At 36.9% G+C, this 12,184-nt stretch overlaps 1 protein-coding gene across 1 annotated transcript in view; it reads left to right on the forward strand.

The window, feature by feature from the left end:
• The window catches only part of LOC102219972 (dolichyl-diphosphooligosaccharide--protein glycosyltransferase subunit STT3B), a 103,686-nt gene that overhangs the window by 46,693 nt on the left and 44,809 nt on the right, over positions 1 to 12,184 (forward strand). The window contains exon 3 of the mRNA XM_014474542.2: positions 7,446 to 7,733. Coding sequence (XP_014330028.1) covers positions 7,446 to 7,733 — 288 coding nt within the window. The remainder of the gene's footprint in view (positions 1 to 7,445; positions 7,734 to 12,184) is intronic.

The raw sequence follows: 12,184 nt of genomic DNA on the forward strand, positions 1-12,184 counted from the left end.
TCTTGTAATCGGACTCTCTAGCATAGTTTCCTCACATAAAGATGGTGAGGCATGTTAATGGTGTTCATCACCGAGCTGGCGTTACTTTGCAACAATCAGATATAGTCAGGATGTATGCTGACATTTTCCCCATAGTGTGTGAGAAACTCTCAAAGAGCTGGAATCCAAAGGTCCTCATTTGTTGTGAGCGGTTATAATGAGCTACTGATAATTGCATTTGCAAAGCTATCTAATAATGGATTTATTGGTTCTGTTACAGTTCATGGCTACTTGGTTTAGGTCTCTGTTCCCACAGGGCTCAAGCTGAAATTCGTGATTAGACAGGTAATTAGAATTAGAACATGTTTAGTCCCAACTTAATTTTCATGGTATTTGCAGACCATCTTTGTCGCACAGTGAGTTATTTTCTTTTGCGGAAATTAAACAACTAGTGCCTGTTTCCATGCTGCACAGTTTTATTCACATGTCTAATTTCTTCTTATAAAGAATTGCTGAATAATTTATACATTAATCATGTGGAGCAGATTAGTTTGTGCTGAACTGATCTCTGCACAAATTTAGTTAAGCATTAAAAGTATTTTCCTTTTTCTCTTGGACATTTAAAATTAGCATGCAAGTAGAGGACATTCAGACGTGAGGTTTAGAATGTAAAAGAGAACTCTTGCTCTTATCCGTTTATCATTCCTTAATTTTAGGGATGTTCTTGCTTTGGAAAATGACCTTCAGCAGTTAAACTGACATTTCGTCTTAACATAAAAATGTACTATTAGTTTAAACAAGGACGTGTTTTTGTATTTGTAACGTCCCGATACTGCTCTGTAACGATACTCTGACTTGATATTGCATTACAGTTAATGAAGTCAATCAATGTTAAATTTAATCCAAAAACAATTTAACTTTATAATCTAGTAAAATAAAATTTAATCAGTGTGCTGTCATGGGAGCTTAAGCATTAGCATTTTAGTAAATAAACCAAGCCTAACTTTATCTAAAAAAAACAACTAAAAACAATCTTTTAAAATGAGCTAAAATTTATTTTTTGTATTTATGCAAGATGTTATAAATTAGACAACATGGATGTATGTTTTCTTGTACAAAATTAAAAGAAAACTCACATTGGCAGTGCTGAGAGGTATCAGGTATATAACTCAAGCAACAAAGTAAGTTCAAACAAAGGCTATGCGTCAACCGATAAACATATTGCATATTTACGTAATGGGGTAAGCCTTGTCTAAATGACAAACATTTTCTACCACAACAAAATGCCATTTTCACACTAAGAAGCAAAATGAAGTGATGCCTGATGGTTTTCAGCCGTTTCTGTCTTCCTAACAGTGTCTAACTCTGCAATTTTACATTTCATTGCTTTACAGCAAATTAATTTACCTTGCTGTGTTTGGTGAATGATCATGGTTTTGTAATTTTTGTAAACACCAATGTATTCTATTGGCTCTGATGGTTTGATGAACGTTTCAATCATCTTAATTTTCCAACGGTCTCCTGAGAAACTGCGTTGTGTCGTTCACAATGTCTGGGCTCTGTGGATCGAAGCAATCAGTTTTGCAGTCTGAGTATTTTTTTTTCCGTGCTTCCTTTACTTTTATTTTGGTGCAAAAACAATTATATGATGGAGTGAGTATTTGTGATAAGATATAAAGGGGGAAAGAAGAAGCCAAGAAAGAAATTCTTTGAAATTTCAAATGACTCATTTGGAAGGTTTACCTGAACTGTTATCAACTAAAAACTTCTGTGCTTCACTTTTTCCTTTTTTTTTTTTTTTTTGGCATGTCAGCAAATGTCAGATCCTGTACTTCAGTTGGCTAGAGGTTTTGGATTGCAACTGCATACTTTCAAAGGTATATTCACATCACAAAGGACATTTTTTAGGTGGATTATTATTATTTTTTTTTTTTTACTTTGATGTGCTGTACTGATTTTTAGACCTCTGGACTGTGCTCTGGATCTGACTTTTGTTGGAGAGCAACTTTAGACATCATATTATTCATGGCTTTTTTTGTATTGCTAAAATATGATTGTTTCAACGCAATTTCTACTTGGTCTCCAAATGTTTCTTGACCCTTAAAACAATGGCCAGTACATAGCTAGAAAAGACGTATGTACTCTGCTACTCATCAGTTTACATACAAGAAGTGTTGTTTTACAAACCTATCAAATGTACCTTAACTGATTGTAAAAGTAAGTTTTATCTTTGAGAATGTGTGATGCAAGTAAGTTTTATCTTTGAGAATGTGTGATGCATTGAGGCTCAGCTTTATGTAGTTTCTTTGAAAAGGGATTAATGTGAATCAGGGCCTTTCAGTGTCACTCACTGTGAAAATGAGCATTTTTCATTTAATCTCTATTGAGCTGCTTTTCTATAGCCATTAACAAGCTAATGCTTGTGTATTTATTTATGCGTACAATTAAAAAATCTGTGATTTTGTGTTTTCGTACTTGCCTTGAAAGCAAAGTCTAAAAGCATGTGAATATAAAAAGGTCTTCGAGAACTCCCAGTTGACTTGGCAGGAGTGCAGTGCCAGATGGCGAATGGCGTTTTGCCATATAGAGAGTACAGACATTTTGATGCCAGGCAGGAGGGTCATTCTTATGGTCATGCTAAATGCAAATATCTCCCTGTAACATGCTAATCTATGCAAAGATGTACAGCTTCCAGGAGATGGTGCATAAAGATGTAGCAAAACCATAATAAAGGTGGAACTGAAGAATCATTAAGTCTACAGTTTACCAAAAGTTAGACTGAGTTCAAGTTATATGTAACCTGAAATATTCTACATATAAACCAAATAAGCTCAAAACAAATGGTCATTTAATTTCTCAGTTATGAAGGTTGACTTTTATAGTCCAGTGAAATGAGAAGCAAAAGACAGATGATGTTTGGCCTAAAAATGGCTCAGACCACTAACAGCAACTTTACATTGGATCACTCTTATGGCAGCTCACTTATTTAGTGTGTAGGTTAATTGAGAAAATGCAGCTCTGTTTGCATGACTGAGCCAAATCATTTTTTGAACATAAGCATGCTTCAGAGACATGGTATTTACCTCACCTCCCACACTGCTTTCAAAGTTATAAAATGATTGTGTGAGAGCTCTCATTTGCATTAAGCCTGTGCTTTTAAAACATGGAGGAGAGCAGATGAGAGTTGGGTTTTTCCTCAGTTTTAACCATAATGTAGTTAAGAGCATTTGCCTTGAAAACGTCAGTTAAAAAGTTTTTTCCAAATGATGTTTTTCTCCTACAGTTTTAGTTTCCAATTGCTTATATCACCTCTTCTATTCGTCAGCAGTGAACTGAGAAATTGGCTAGTAGCCGGTTTGGACAGTTTTTTTTTTTTTTTACCTGCTGGGCCAGTCAGAAACTCAAAAATCCACTCCCTGTTTTTGACTATTGCTGCCATATTGCTGTAACACTTTTTAGTGTGCACTCTTGTCATTGAGGAAAGTACACTATAGGGCAGCTCACATTGGCAGAAAATGTGGGCTTATTTTCTAATGAACAGCCTACACCAGCATGGTCTGGTGGCCTGCCAATGCTTCAAGGTGAGATGTCCAGTTATTGGCACCTTGCATTTCATCATGAACCTCTAGTTTAATACCTTTAAGAAATGCAGTGGAGACTTCATAATGAGGTAACTTTTAGAAATACACATTTTGCTTAAGATTGGCAGCAATAGTGAGTCATTTATCATTAATGATAAAAAATATGTTTGTGGTAGAATGGGAGTTGCACCGAAAGAAAAAGTCAGAACTCAAGTGTCTGAAGGCATCAGGGAGAACCCTTCAGTGACTACAGTACTTACCGAAGTGTTCTGGCAGGCGCAACTTGTCATTAACACACCGGCCAGAGGAGTCCAGGACCAGTCCAGACTCCAAAATGCTGGGAACAATGTCCAATAATCTGTTCTGTTTCTGCAGAAACACAAAACACCTCACTGGTGCCAACTGATGTGTATCTGTTACCTTGATGTTACGCGTCAATGCACAAATTCAGAGGAATCATTTGAGAAGCTTTTTAAAAAGCTATCATCTATGACACATCAAGATATGTCTACAGTTAATTCAGGCTGGAAGGGAGAAGATTTTCAGCAGATAACAGGAAGGCTAAATGAAGTACAACAAACCTTCTCTTTTATGTCACTTTGTGTCAATCTTGTTTAGAAAGGTTTTCAGAATGTTGAGGTCAATAATCTTAATTTCTAAGAGAATTAAAACAGAGACTAGAGTTTTAGTAATGCTAACCCTTAAACAAGCGGCGTTCATCGCATTAGGACTGAGCTTTGGTCCCCATAAGACCCATCGGTCTTCAGAAGGTTAGTAGATATGCCAGAGAAGGTCCCAAATAGAAAAGCTAAGCAAGTACACAGACAGAGTGTGAGGTTGCCTCTGTTCACTACATAAATACTTAATGACTACTACCGGGAAGATCTAGAAAAAAACAAAACATTTTGAATCTATTTAAGAAAATAATGAATTAGCTGTTCTTATCATTAGGTTAAAACTTTAAATCAGAAATGAGCCACAGATTTCTGATCTGTACATCTTTAGTATCCATGTCTTCCTTATTATTTTGTAGCTTTTCATACATCCTCAAAAATGTCCTTTTCTCCATCCCTTATCCTTTACCTTGCCCCGGGTTTCAATTCAAAGTTAGATAGTAGATCTCGACAACCCTCATTAATCGTGTATGAAAACATTAATCCTACAAGCACTTGGATGGCTCGCACCAGTTGGAGGACAGATGACTTGATACCAGTTAACGTGACAGTGAAGTGCGTCTCTGCTAAGACCAGTCCAGTTGGCCTTGTCTTTTTATTCCCTTTTCTCCCCGGCCCGCCCTCTTCTCCCCAGAGGACGGCTGTCAGTTGCTCTTTCTTTCTGAGCTGCAAATAAGAAAGGAAAGCCTCTTTAATGTGCCAGCCTGTAACAACAGCGAGCTGTCAAGCCGATAACCAACTCTTTGTCTCCACGAGGACAATTGGAATACATATTTTGTAAGGGCTTTTGTCAGGTTTTCAACATTTCATAATGAGAACTCTGTCCTTTAAGCATCTATTCATTTTGAAAACCAAAACATTTAAGCCAAACTAGATCTTTTAAAAACAGCCCTATTTTAAACAGTAGCAGTTTTCCTAATCTAGGTCACAATACAGAATACAAACTAGCAAATAATTATAAGATTAATGCAGGGAATGATGGGAATTTGTTCCAATAGACAGAATCAAATCCTCTGAGTCGAGAGAGAAAGAGAGTCGACTCTCATTGAAATAGATTGGCTGGTGAAGCTTGGATCTTGTAGGCTAATTAGAAACATAGAGACACGAGTTTATTAGGAGAAGTAGAGAATAGACTGAGGCTACACTGAATACACATTAGAGATCACTTACTTTTATGCATAACCTTTTTTGCATCTGACATCTCTAGTACACTACAACAGGCTCTAATTGGATCGTCTCTCATGGTTAGAGGAGACGGGGGCACGAGGCTTCACCTACATGGGCCACAGTTCGATTTCAGCACGAGGAGCTAATAATCATACATTCTGCTGAAGAAATGCTGCCTTTTTTTCATTCAGCGCTTTTTAAACTAGTTTGTCAAGATTATCCTTCTGCTGCAAGGTTGATCTGGACTAAAGGGAATCCATAAAGATGATGAAAGATTAATTTTAAGCTGAAATATTCACTGTAATTGTTCCCCTCACCTCTAAAAATGCCCTAGACAGTTTGGTTTAAACTGAATTTTATTTGCATTTATGAGCTACAGCTTTTCAAAAGAGCTGTTATACACAAATCATGCATTAATGAAGAAAGTTAATACAAAGCCTGTTTGCAGCTGTCAACTTGGTTTTTTAAAATCAGCTGAGCTAATGGCCCTACAGGGAAAGTGGAGGATTTAAGACTGTAACACCCAGCTGTGCCCGCAGTGTTCTAAGGTCACCCACCAAGCTTCCAATTTACCAGTGGCTAAAAGTTAATCTCAAATGTTATGTTTAATTAGTTACTGTTTTTGAACAAATACAGAGCAGAAGTATTTTTTTCCTGTCTGAATCAGCGAGACTCTGTGGGAAATTAACACTTTAGATCTGCTGTTCTGCTACACTGAGTCTTAAGAGAATTAGAAACTAACAGAAGATTTTCCACAACGCTGAATTTGTGAAGAAGGGACGTAGTACTGTGCATTTGAGCCTTTCAAAAGGTCTCATTGCTAAAATAAATTGTTGCGCACTACAGACATATTGTAAGTGCATTAAGGTTATTAGAAACAATGGCCTTTTTTCAACACATCGGAACCTCCTAACAGTTGTAAACAAACTGGGGTGTTTTTTTTTGTTGCATTTAATAAGTCATTATAAAAACAATCTGCTGGTGTGAACTTGTTATGTTCAACTGAGAGCTTGAGTTTTAAGACCAGAGCTGCTGCCTTTGGAAGAAACAAAATTGCAGAACTTGCAAAAGGCTACCAAACTGCTCGTTTGCTGTTTTTTTTCTTCCTCCTCCTCGTAAAAGCAGTATAGTTATCGACTGCTTCAGCAACCTCAATTAAAAATGCCACAATTTCACTTCAGCACAGAATTTACATAAAAATGTGAAACCTACTATATAATCCATATTGCTTTAAAACCAATAAGCAAAAATAATTAATTATCCTAGAATAGATTTTATCTATCTTCCCCTCTCATTAAATAATTTTTACATTTTGATTTATTTGTTTAGGAATAAAGTGTAGAGCATATCATAATATAGCATGTATATACAGCAAATTAATCAGTAAGGTTGCCAAATCTTCAGATTCCTTTTACCTGCATCTCCGTACAATCAGTTTAGCCATAGTGTAGAGCGGAAACACAATCTGTGTTTCTACTGATCACTTTGAGTGCATCACAGTGAAACCGATAAGCACTTTAAAATTGTCATGCGTTCTGCCGCAACTATTATAAAATTGTGTCATAAAGTTGACGTCTTTCCCATTATAACTAAACTGGATGCCTATTTCTAAATGTGCCACTTACATTTTGAATTTGAACTTCAACCTGAGAACAAAATTGATTCTACTTGTCTTACCACATCCAGTCCATATGTGCGATATGGAGGCGTGTGCACTTCTCTTCAACTGGAAACCCAAATTGAATGCCATATGCAAAGAGCCTGATTGTTGCACCTGGTTTTATTCCCTGCACTACACATCAGCGACCACTGCCTCTAACAAGCTGTGATATGTTGATGTGTTACAACTTTGTAAGATAGGAAAGTCGAAAAACTATGCATGGGTTTGACAGTTGCTTTGTAATTTCTATGGTGAACTGTGAAACATAATACAGTGCACTTAGTCATGTTGTGAGACCTTGTCTTGTGAATCCTCTCACCGCCACTTGAACTCAACCTCCATGTTTTTTGTCGCTCTAATCTCTGTGTGTGTGTCTGCCATCAGGTCTACCCAGGGCTCATGGTGACCGCCGGCCTTATCCACTACATCCTCAACCTACTTCACCTCACGGTGCACATCCGGGATGTGTGTGTGTTCCTGGCGCCGGTGTTCAGCGGCCTGACGGCCATCTCCACCTTCCTGCTGACGCGAGAGCTGTGGAACCAGGGCGCAGGGCTGCTGGCAGCCTGCTTCATCGCCATCGTCCCGGGCTACATCTCCCGCTCTGTGGCGGGCTCCTTCGACAACGAAGGCATCGCCATCTTTGCACTGCAGTTCACCTACTACCTTTGGGTATGTAGACTGAAAGCTCAATCTAAATAGAGAAAAAGTGACATTTTTCTATACATGTTTATGTGATAGTTTTGTCATGTTTTCTGCCGTTGCTCATCTGTCTGAAGTCGTAGTCTCCTTTTTTCTAAGAGACGAGGTTTATCTAGCCAGGAAAGTAGGGCCCTACTTTCAAATCTTGCTTGCCTCACATCTTGAATTATTTATCCGTAGCCTTGAAAAGAAAGCTGGCGATCTTTGCAGGCCATGTGGTTCACAGAATCCAAACTGGACAAGAAAAACCTTCACAATGCGATGACCTTTTGGAGTACAATCAAGCCTGGTTATGGTGGAATTAGGCCGCTGTTTCCAATTAACTTCCTTTTTTTTTTCTTTAATCCACAAGGTTCACCAACACCAACAAAACATGACATCTCGCTCACCTGTTTCTTCCTTGTAATTTTTTTAATCCTTGGTTATTAAAATATTACTCATTGTTTTATGAAAAAAGTATTTCCACAGACAAGATTTTTATTTTTTGTCCTCCAGCTAAAATATAACTCGGTTGTTTACAAAAGCCGCACCAAAACACCACACTGCAGCTTTTCAAGATGAAAGATGCTTAAAAAACAGTTTTCAAAGAGTTTGTTCGCTCATTCAGTTGCATCAGCAGCTGCCTCAAAGCCCTGCAGATATCTTCATATGAAAACATCATACATGCAGGCGTGAAATTGCTATGCAAACAGTTTGATCAGGAGGCCTCTCTTCCTTGATATTGAACTTGACCTTGTCAACTGTTACTGGATGTTTTTATTCATTCTGCATCACTTCAGTTTTCTAATGTTTTTTTATTCATCAATTTTGAATTCTGCTGAACAAACTCTAATCTGCTCTATCTATAAAAAAACATTCTGCTCTTCATATGAAAAATGTGACTTATTTGCAATATAAAAAGGATAAAAGAGCTGTATACAAGATAAAATAATGCTTTAATGTCGCCATATAAACTAGGCTTTTAAACTTGTAACTAGTACAGATTTGACTAAAACCTTCTAGTGTTTAAACTTTTAGTCCAGTTCTAAAAGCTTATAGTCGATCCTGCTGCTGTTGAACCCGAGATGAACGCTGGAGAATTAAAGTTTTCTATGGCTTATCCTAAAATCATGTTGAACATATTTATGAAATAATATTCTTTTTCCCCATTCAGTCTCTGAAAATTATTCCGTTAACAAATCTCTCACATGCCGACAGTGTTATAATACGGACGTGTCAAAATACTGTTATCCAATTACCAGCCCTGCACACTGTTGCTTTGTGAGACCAAAGGAAAATCAAGACATTTTAGCCAAATACCAATTTATTTTTGTAGATTTATTAATAATAAGCCAGCTCTGTGCCACTAAAAATTCAGAAAGTTAAAAGTACTTGTACAGTATTATTTTAAAAGTTTGGGTATCTATGAAATTAAACTCTATGCTTTTCCAAATCTGTGAAAAAATGAGAGAAGAAAATATGTTTTGATTTCCAAACATTTCATTATCTGAAAGATCATATTTTGAACGCCAGTGTCAAACTACTATCAGTGTCATTGACTTTCTTTAATCTAGTGCTACTACTCACAGACACCCCACAGTTATTCCCAAAGCATAATAATTGTAAATGTTTTCAACTTAAATGTCTCCAATGTTGTAAAACAGGGTCAGAAAAATCCCAAAATTTGAATCTGAGAAAGTACTGAAACATGAAATGGAGTATACCATATTCAGGAAACCTGAATATATTCTTTTGACATTTACACCGTTTGACTGTAAACCTAATCATGGCTGATGTTTTCTTTAAACGTCAATCCTCAACCACTTCCTTTACAAGGAAAGTTCTCTACAAAGGCCAATGCATCTTGTCAAGCAGGGGAAATAGTGGAGATATTTAAAATCTGAACTAAGTTGAAAACATGCATGGCCTAAAATGAGATCTTGGCTTGATGCAGCAACAAGAACTACAAGTATGTGAGAATCTTTTCAGACTGTTCTTTGTATTGGGTTTAAGTCTGTAAATAATCAAGTCAGATTTTGTTTTCATGTGATGAAATGTTTTATATAAATCCCATATTTGTCATTTAGATATCTAAATGTATCCAGAGGCTAATTTTCTTTATGCATCTCTTAAACTGAATTGCTTTGGCCTCCAGCGTTGGAAAAGCCTGATTAGTAGCTGCAGTCCTGATTATTCCCATTCAAGCTGAGTTGAGTTAACAAAATGAAAAAGAGCTTTTGTTAAATATGCCAGAGGCGAGTTTCAATTTTTAATAGAAGATCAGAGGCTATTTGTCCAATTTTATTTTACCTTTTAAGCGTCAATATTAATCTGTGTTGGTGTGAAAACACGCGGCACAGTGGAGGCTTTCATCCAGGTGGAGGGTCTTATTCACTCCTATTGCAGTATGAACACCAATCAGATCAGACAGAAGCTGTATTCATGGTTCCAATGCAATCTGGAAGTCTGTAATTCTACTCCTCGATTTTCTGTATTCTTTCCTTTCTTCTTTCTTTCTAACTCCTTCATGTCCATTGTTCTTTCTTTCCTCTTGTTCTCGGGGCCTTACTTCCTTCCCTTTGTGTGTACTTTCTTTTTTTTCTCTTCCTTATGTATTTGCTTCTTTCCTTTGTCATTCCATATTTTTGTTTTTGTCCTCCATTCCTTTCTCCTTTGTGTCCAGTTTCAGTTTCCTCCTGTTCCATATTAAATGCCTTCCCACTAAAGTAATAGTTGGCGAAAATCGAAAGTGAACTTTTGTATTAATATTTTAAAATAAACCTAAAGAACCGAGAATTTGGAAAAGTCCGGAAGGCTTCCATAAGGTGTAGAAACTGGCCTTGTCCCTTTAAGTACACAACTGCATGTGCTTTCAAGGTTATGCCTTGTTACTTTTTGAAACAACTTTGTGGCTTGTTTTTTTTTTTACTTTGTCATTTCTGATGCTGAGCTACAGTTTGTCATCCAGATCTTGTTTCTAAGTTTCCATCTCCCTGATAAAAGCCACTGTGTTTGGGCTCTGACTCAGCAGTGTAACCACATCGATAGTTCCGCTCTTTTAAACCCAGATCCTCTTGCAGTCTACTCTGCACATGTTTTGTCAAATACGATTATAAAGTATATGATGTTCTCTGTTAGCTCTTATACGTGGATGTGAAACAGGAAGTTGGTCAGACAATCGGTGCAGGTGGATCTTGTCCTCCATCCTAGTAACGTTTTCAAATTCAGCTTTTGCAGGTTAAAAGCTCAAAAATATGAATCAAATCAACTCTGTTGTATTATCTGCTGAAAGTTTTCTCTTTACTAGTATTGCACCTCTGTCGTGAGAATATTAATTTACAGGTAATATTGACTTACAGTTTACAGATTGTACATAACACAATATCACCGAGCTGTAATGGGGTAAAACAGGATTGCAGAAGTGTGAGAAAGCAAATGCAGAAGTAGCACAGCCTACAGGTGCAAAGCGAGCCGGGCCTCATTGAGGTGGGAAATGTTCAGTAGGATAAGAGGACATCCAACATTTTTTGTATTTAAAAGTAAGAAGTGTGGCTGTTTGAGGATGGTTTTACAGAGATCAGTCAGTTAGCAACTAAAGCTGAAATGCCAGAGATGTGTGAATGTGCTGGTGTCACTGGTGTTAAGCCACAGCTCTTTGGTTCTGCAATCCCATCTGCATGCTGTGAAAGCAAACAGCACCTTGATGAATGTATTTTGTGGTTTATTTGCTCAAAAGCAGCAACATTGAACAACCTTTTGTTGACTTTAAGAAATCAATAGAAGCTAAAAAGACCACTGCTTTTGTTAAATATTAATTAAAATCTGAGCATTTCTTTGAATTTCTCTTTGATCTCTTATAAAAAGCAGTAACATATTTGATAAATATATTAACAAATATATATCTAATTTATATTAACAAATTATAAATTCTATAAATTATCTTGGCCGTCTGTCTTCTTACAGATGGCCAAGAAGAGCTGGCCGTCTGTATTTATTTTTTCATTAGGGTAAACGTTGGATATGTCTAATCTAAAAATCTATACATTACAATAAGACAATGCAGCTTTCACATTCGCCTTAGAAGATGATGCATTTTATTCAAATCAAACTTCTATAAAGAGCCTGATAGATGGTTTTTTTTAAAGAAAATGCTAAGTGGTTTTAAATTATTGGGAAGAAAAACTTGTGCAGAGTAAGAACCGCAGTGTAAACATTGATTCTTCCAGCTGAACAAACAGTTAATAGACAGTCTCGTCTTAGTTCTAGTATTTATTTCTCCATGGTGTGCCGAGTTTATTCAACAAACACCTGGTTGGGTGAAGCTTGGCCCATGTTGGCCCAGTCTGATTGACATTAAGCACAGTGTCCTTAATGAGAAACTCACCATCTTTCTCTACAGCTGCTGGAAGGGAGCCAAACCTTTGAAAAGCGTCTTCGCTGCA

This window comes from Xiphophorus maculatus, chromosome 13 (genome assembly GCF_002775205.1).
Source record: "Xiphophorus maculatus strain JP 163 A chromosome 13, X_maculatus-5.0-male, whole genome shotgun sequence".
Classification (NCBI taxonomy): domain Eukaryota; kingdom Metazoa; phylum Chordata; class Actinopteri; order Cyprinodontiformes; family Poeciliidae; genus Xiphophorus; species Xiphophorus maculatus.